At 38.1% G+C, this 8,118-nt stretch overlaps 1 protein-coding gene across 1 annotated transcript in view; it reads right to left on the reverse strand.

The window, feature by feature from the left end:
• Positions 1 to 8,118, reverse strand: part of TMX4 (thioredoxin related transmembrane protein 4) — a 43,764-nt gene that overhangs the window by 18,704 nt on the left and 16,942 nt on the right. The window contains exon 3 of the mRNA XM_004697837.2: positions 1,150 to 1,195. Coding sequence (XP_004697894.1) covers positions 1,150 to 1,195 — 46 coding nt within the window. The remainder of the gene's footprint in view (positions 1 to 1,149; positions 1,196 to 8,118) is intronic.

The raw sequence follows: 8,118 nt of genomic DNA on the forward strand, positions 1-8,118 counted from the left end.
TTGCAGTCTCCTCCGGGGCAGGCCTTCCCTCTCCGTTAGGGTGGTCCTCCGTCAGAATTGACCTGATGGCAGTGAGGTTTTTGTTTTTAAAACTCATTCACTGCTTGGTGTCAGTGTAAGCTCTGCTTCCATGACTTCATTGAAACGACTCAACAACTCCTATGTCATAGCTGAAGAGCAGTGTTCTGCCAAATTCACTTGATCTGTGCTTGGCACTGCCTGCTACTGAACATCCCCCTCGTTCCTCCTTTCCATGGCTGATTTTCAGCTGACCATCCAGACTTCTACCTACTCCTCTAACCATGCCTTCCCCATCTTCCCCTGTCTTTCTTGATAAACTAGCGCTGTATTATCCTCAGTTCTATTTTTGGCCAGCTTTTCTTCCTATTATATCTGTTCTTTCTAGTTTTATTCTGATTGTTATCTATCTCGATGCTGATGAAATTCCTAATATCTAGGTTCTGAGATCTATTTCCTCACCAAAAAATGCCACCTGAATTTTTCCATTTGGAATTACTATAAGCACTTCACATTTAGCATCTTTTCCAATATGGTTTTATCCCCCAAACTTCATTTTATTCTAATGATTCCTTACCTTGAAGTGTGGGGATAGCTGACCAAAGTCATCAGAGTCTTCCTTTCCGATGCTAATTGATCACCAAGTCCCATTGATCCTACCTTTTAAATGTCTCTGGAACCCATCCCTTTCTTTTAATCTGTATACCATCACCACCCTGAGCCTCCCTAGTCTCATCACCCAGTCTGATCGAAGAGCTAACCACAAAACTAGGTAAAGTTCTCAGAAGGAATCACATTTTCTTCTCCTGGACCTTTACATGCTGTCTCCTCTGCTGGGCCTTCTCTACCTGGTCTGCATAAATGATCCCTACTTGTTTATTAAGAATCATCCCATCATTTATATCTCTTATATCTCCTCATCTCTTTCCTGCCTGCCATCAGGCCATCCAGGCCTCCCTTCCTTGTATTACTCTAGCCTACACGTCCCTGCTGAAACAATCACTCTGTGCAGAGCAATCTTTCTCCCCTCAATTGGAAAGCTGAAGGAATCGTGGATAAGGAAAACAACTTAGAGTCCCTGGTATGCAGTAATTGTTTTCTTATCTTTATAGGAAGATGATGTAAACTTACTGAAAAAAGGCTGGGAGAGTGGTGACAAAAAAGCGGCCACTCAAACCTACAAGAAGCATAAACAAAGAACAGTTAAAGTCAAACTCAGTGTAACTCAAGCATTAATTTAAGTCCCAAGAACAACCAGCTTTTTAAGTTCCAAGAATGAGAGCTTCCTTTCATGATCATATTACTTTAATCCTTACAAAGTTTGAATCGCATGTAGCATATTTTTTCACTTAAATTTTATTTTTTTACCCATTTCTATTTACCTAACAGTTCCTAGTTACTGACATGTAACTTGCTTATCTTCAACAAGTTCCCTGGCAGGTTTCTGCAGGAGCTCATTTGGGGTTGCATGGTGGTTGAGGGGTGTGTTTGGAGTCACCTGACATGAGATAAATACTAACTTCTCCATTTAATAGTATGACTTGAAATGAATAATTGTAGCTTTCTAAGTTTCAGTTAACTCAACCATAATATGGGAATTTAAAGCCAATCACAAGTTTATTCTGAGTTTAGAGTAGGTTAAGTGCATAAGCTACTTAGCATGATATATGGTATAATATAAAAGCCTCAAATTATAGGTTTTAATTATTATAAGACTTATAAGTTTAAAATGAATAATACAGTGGGAAATATTTTATAAGATCAGATACAATTCTTAAACATATTTTATGGGTATTGTAAAAAAATAATGTGTATTAAATAGACATTTAAATCTACACGAGTAAACAGTATTTTCAGATATAAGCACACCTAACTGTCCTCAGTTTGTGTTTTGGAATTCCATGTCTTACTTACTACACAGAGAGGAAAGTGCACACACTCCTATAGCCAGCTTGACTGAGGCCAAACCCGGCTCTGTGTCTGACTAGTTTGAAGGTAGGACAGATACTGAAAAGATGTTACATTTAGAAAGCATACAGACTACAGCGCCTGCCATAAAGCAACTAACTACTCCTTGGATTGTGACAGCATGACAATCCAACACCGCAGGAAATTCATAGTAAAGTTGTGACTTTTGAAAGGCTGAAAGGTGGTCGATAGCCCCATCTCTCTTCTCAGTGCTCTTAAAGTGCCCTCCAACCTTTCACACTGTTGCTGTCAAGTGTTGGGGAGACTTTCTAACTTAAAACACCACTCCCTAGAGCAGAGAGGCACTAACTCCAGGAGCCCTCTTAGCACAGTAGGTTATAAGTTGTGCCACTATACACCAGCAGTCACTCCATGGAGTAATATGAGGTTTTCTGCTCCCATAAACATTTACAACATCAGAAACCTAAAAGAGACAGGTTCTATTCTGTCCTATAGGGTCACGGTGTGTCAGAATTGACCCCATGCCAGTGGTTTTGGGTTGCTGGGTTTATCTAAGTTCTGAGGTTGTTGTGTAAGGGAATAAAAACAAATATATGTGTATCTTAACAAACAATTATAACATTCCCACAGTAATTAATTTCCAGGTTTGAGTAAGGGCTCACTTTAAGGAACTTCAGGAAGTTTGAAAGAAACCAGCACATTTTAAACCTTTAAATAAACCACACATCACCCCAAATTAGCATGTCTTTTTACTTCAAGGGTAACTCCCACTATAAAATGATGTTGGTATCCTAATATAAAAATGTCACAAATATAGAAGGCCATAACATTTTAAACATCTTGTCAGCATATCTACTTTAAATATATATAAAAAAGATAAAGGAAGAGTTAAAGGTTAGAGAAGGGCGATAAATGATGATAGTAAGAAATTATATTGTGATATATGAAAGAAATTAAAGTTTAAATAAACTTTAAACTTTAGAAGAAATTAAAGTTCAATGTTAAAAATATAGGGATAGCTAATCGTACTGTTTTACCACTTACTTAGCTATGTTACATTGGCATGTTACTTAACTTCGCTAAGCCTCAGTTTTGTGAGTAATTTGGAGATGAACAGTTGCTCTTCAGAGAGTTGTTGTAAAGCTACATCATGGCAAGAACTTATCATGATGACCAAACCCAAACCAAACTCACTGCCACTGAGACAGTGCTGATTCATAGCAACCCTTATCAGACAGGGTAGAACAGCTCCTGTGAGGTTCTAAGACTATAACTCTTCATGGGAGTAGAAAGCCTCATCTTTCTCCCAAGGTGCAGCTGGTGGTTTTGAACTGATGTTGCAGTTAGCAACCCAAATTGTAAGTCACTATGCCACCACGACTCCTACTACGACAATAGGCTGAACTACATGCTCAGTAAATGTTAGCTCTTACTACCAAAGGGAATGGCAGAAGAAAAAACACCATGCAAAGTAGAGCTAACCTTAACTTTGAGACTGAAATAGAATTGGCAATATAAAGAACATAAAAGACTAAATTTTACAACTTAGAAAATGAAAAATAAATCTCTAAATAAAGTGTAAGAAGCCAAATTGGCTTCTGTAATAAACTGAGGGTTTTAAACATAAAGCTTATTCTTGGCTGCAGTGGGGGCCAGGATTACCCCTAATCACCCATGGGTGCTCTATAAGCACTTGCTGCCTGCCTGTCCTTGACAACTAAATTCATCTGCATGGAACAAAAGGTTCAAGTACAAACTCATTAAATTTAATATCCCCAAGTCAGCTCAACTGAAACATCACCTGATTTATGCAGTATTAAGCAGGCAATGTAACACTACTAATCCATAGAACTGTCCTTTCCTTGACTTCTACCTTTCAGCTGTAAAATTGCAGCATGTTCATAATCCTTGGTTTTACCACTTCAAAATCTCATTTTCTGTTTAAATTATCCAAAATAATCTCTTGTGAGATAAATCAATGGAAGAATTATAAACATAACTAAAGAGTATACATGAGTATACTCGCTTTCACTTCTTAAATTTTATTTCCTGAGAAAGAAAATGAGATTATTTCTCTCTAGACACTCTTGTGACAAGGCAGCTATGACGCAACGATGCGTGATGATGAACTAGTAATGTTACCAAACAGTAATTTATATACAGAAATACCCAGAAAAGTGTTGTACTGTGAGAAAAAAATAGTATCATTTCAATGGTTTCCCATGGCTTATTCAGGATCTGCTGCACAAGACCTCTTTAAAGTGTTGTAAAGCAAAGGTGTTACTTTGAGGACTAGACTGTGCCTGAACCAAGTCACAGTATTTTCAATTGCAATATATTCTTATGAAAGTTGGACACTGAATGCTGGAGAAGAATATTCAAAGTACCATGGACTGCCAAGGGCCAAACAATCCTGTCTTGGAAGAAGTATAGTCAGAATGATGCTGTTCCTTAGAAGCAAGAATGGTGAAACTTCATCCCATGAACTCTGGACATGTTATCAGGAGAGAGCAGTCCCTGGAAACTGACATCATGCTTGGAAAAGTGGAGGGGCAGTGAAAAAGAGGAAAACTCTTGGAGAGATGATTAACACAGTGGCTGGCACAATGAATTCAAACATAAGAACAACTGTGAGGATGGGCCATGACCCAGCCATGTTCTGTTCTGTTGTGCATTGTACACAGGGTCACTATGCGTTGGAACCAACTCAATTCAATAGCACTTAGCAACAGCAACATTCGGGAGCTTAGATTTAGTAAAATGAAGTAGAGCATTTCCTTGGCTTCTGAAAACAGGGATGAACTGCCACGGATGCTCACCAGTGAGTAGAGCCACACCATCCACGTCTCTGCCCTGGCCGTCTAGGATGCTCCCATGTCTCCAGGTCCCTGCTTTTTCCCTGGGTTCTCTTTTGCTCTTCTAAATGTTGGGATGCCCTTGGTCTTGGTCCTCAGGGCACTGCTCTAGAACTCACTGCCAATCTTGTAAGTTTCCTTGGTTTCAAAAACTGTCTTTGGGTGTCTCTTAAACATCTTTAACTTCTGAACCAAATCTGCTCCTTCCTAAGTTTTCTCCTACCACATATAACCAATCATTGGGAAATCCTTTTGGAAATACCAGCCACATGCAGTATAGCAAATTCAACCACTGATCACTGCCGCTACTGCTAGCACCTCATCTAAGTTACCATGTCCTCATCTCCAGACGACTGAACTAGCCTCCCAACGGCCGTCAGGCTTCCTCTGCTGACCTTCCACTGCCAGTTTCTCCACAGCAGCCCACAAGATTCTTTTAGACCACAGATCATATCACGTCACTGCCTTTCTATAAACTTTCCAAATGCCTTTTGTAAAAAGTCATACCTCAGATAAAATCTCACCTCCTTGCTATACTCCTTGCCATATGAGACCCTGCATAAATAAATCCCTGGGTACCTCATTGGCCCAATTTATCTCTAATACTCCCCTGGTGATCACATTCTTCCTTGAATAGCCAAGTACATTCCCAACTGCAAATGCAGCTTGATCTGCCTGCCAGGCTCCTCCTCCAAAGCTTGTTGATGTTCACTTTCTCGGTGCAACAAAACCTCTGGTCAAACAGTCCTTCCTGTCACCCTATTTAAAGTAGTGACCCTATCATTTTATCCCATTTAATTTTTCTTCATAACTCTTAGCATCATCAATTATTATATTACCATTTTATCTCCTACACTAAAGCATGAGGTCAATAAGGGCCCAACATCTTGTCTCCTTTACTCCTCTGTATCACTGGCACCTATTAAGAAGGGCTACAGCAGCGGTTCTCAACCTTGGGTCGCGACCCCTTTGGGGGTTGAACGACCCTTTTACAGGGGTTGCCAGATTCATAACAGTAGAAAAATTACAGTTATGAAGTATCAACAGTTTTGTGGTTGGGGGGTGGGTGTCACCACAACATGAGGAACTATATTAAGGGGTTGCAGCATTAGGAAGGTTGAGAACCACTGATCTAGTACATAAGTTTCCAAACCTTTTTGGCCTACCACACTGCTCGCTCATTTCAGAAAACAAATTACTCAGCATCGCCCCAGCAATGAAAAACGTTTGTTCTCTAGTCCATAATACAGACTAAAGAGTAGGTATCTGTTTTTATAGTCCCTCTGGGTCATCTCAGCAGCTTCCAGGGGTGGTATTACCCACTTTGGGAAACACTGGTCTAGCGCATGACACTCAAATATTTGTTGAATAAACACACATTACTTCTAAACTCTATTAAATCTGTTACACATTCATAATTTCATTTTCTTCCTGGAAGTGCTGGTGGTGTAGTGGTTACACATTGGGCTGCTAACTGCAAGGTTAGCAGTTCAAAACCACCAGCCATATTGGAAGACGCAGCTTTCTATTCCCCAGAGTGATAATTTCGGAAACTCACGGGAAGTTCTACTCTGTCCTCTCCAGGGTAGCTATGAGTCTGAAGCAACTCCATGACAATGAGTTAGGCACACGGACCACTACAGGCCCCTGGTTTGGGAGAGCTTGCTTTGGAGACTCCAGTCTGGTCTGCTCTTTGCTTGATCAACCGAAATAAAGCTTTTCCTTTTCTTCTTCATCCGGACTGTTTCTGTTTCTCATCTGTGTCCAACAAGGCCTAAAAATTAGGTTTATAATTTAAGTAAAATTATAGCTTAATATAATCTGAGTAAAATATTCTCTAAGACCTCAAGCAGTTATGAATGTAGACTTTTGTCTTCCTAGTTATTATATGAGCTGCAATTCTTTACATTTTTATCATTTAAGAGAATTCTAGAGCCTTTGGCCTTTTAAAAATGTATTGTACTGCATGAAAAAAATCACATTTTCAACTATAGATGGATTCTTCATAATGCTGAGAGAATATGAGACTAAAGAGTTTACTCTCCTTCCTCAATATGTATTTCATATTAATATGTAATATTCAATGCTTACATTACATAAAAACTATCCATCAATGCTGATTTGTGCTTAACATATTCCTTCCTAATTGTTTTTTCTAACTTATTAAAAGAGTACTTAATTCAGGTACAATAGATGTAAGGTTACATTTTAGATGGAAACAATATACCAGACTTTAGGTTTGTGAGTGCATCATAAAGCTAATTGTTTAATTATTTTCATTCAAATCATGCTGTGAATTCATCACAGGTATCAGAATGCAAATAACTAAATGTGAATGCATCAGCTGTACTTCTACAAAACGCATCCTAGAACGTGTCCTGGGTTCCCTAATAGACAAGGCTCTTACCTGATTGCAAACTATTAAAATATTAAATTAAGTTTTCAGCAAAATGTAATTGTAATAACCTGATCAAACAAAATAACTCATTCTAACAGTAAGGGGAAAAAAGCCTAATAAATAGAATGTGTCTGTCTCTACAGAGTAAATAGGCAGACAGTTTCATTTCAAAGCTTAAAAAGGTGAAGGCTTAAGAACTCGTGGCTTGGCTTTTAATAAAGCTCTCTCTTCATGGGTTTGTAGGCACATGGATTTAGCAGGCACCATCCATGCCATTGCCCAGAAAAGTAGTAATTCATTATTTTATATTTACTGCATTCACTTATTATCTAAAAATGAGTAGCTGTATTTTCATACCTAATTCATAACTTTTTTCTCTAATAGAGATACAACAGATAGAAACTGATGTAGACAAAATAAAAAATAATTTCTATTGAAAATAGTCCAGTTTTAGATATTAGTACTATATGAAGCAGATTTTTAATTTATATGAAATATAAAAATTATTTCTAAACTACAAATTTACTATGTACATATTTTCAGAATAAAAAGGAGTTTCTTCTCTCTCCCATCATTTCTTTGAGATAAAAGTGATTCTTTTCCTTCAAACATTCACCATTTGCAACTAAGATATGCAGATAAACGACAAAATTAGAAATCTACCAAAATAGATTCACAATGAAATATGTGATTCATTGGAAAGTTCATCACATATTTTAAAACCTCAAATTATAATCCCACAGATTATCTTTTAATTATAAATTGGCATTGTTGACTAATGATTGAGATGTTGGGTATCACCAACTTAAGCCAACACTCAAACTTGACACCACTAATGGTGACAGTATTTGTTTCTGATGGGATGCAACATGGAGTCACAGCAAATATTATGACGCATGCTTGCCAGAACTGTCCAGC

Source organism: Echinops telfairi, unplaced genomic scaffold, assembly GCF_000313985.2.
Source record: "Echinops telfairi isolate 266 unplaced genomic scaffold, ASM31398v2 ScPeMD7_5592;HRSCAF=6446, whole genome shotgun sequence".
Classification (NCBI taxonomy): domain Eukaryota; kingdom Metazoa; phylum Chordata; class Mammalia; order Afrosoricida; family Tenrecidae; genus Echinops; species Echinops telfairi.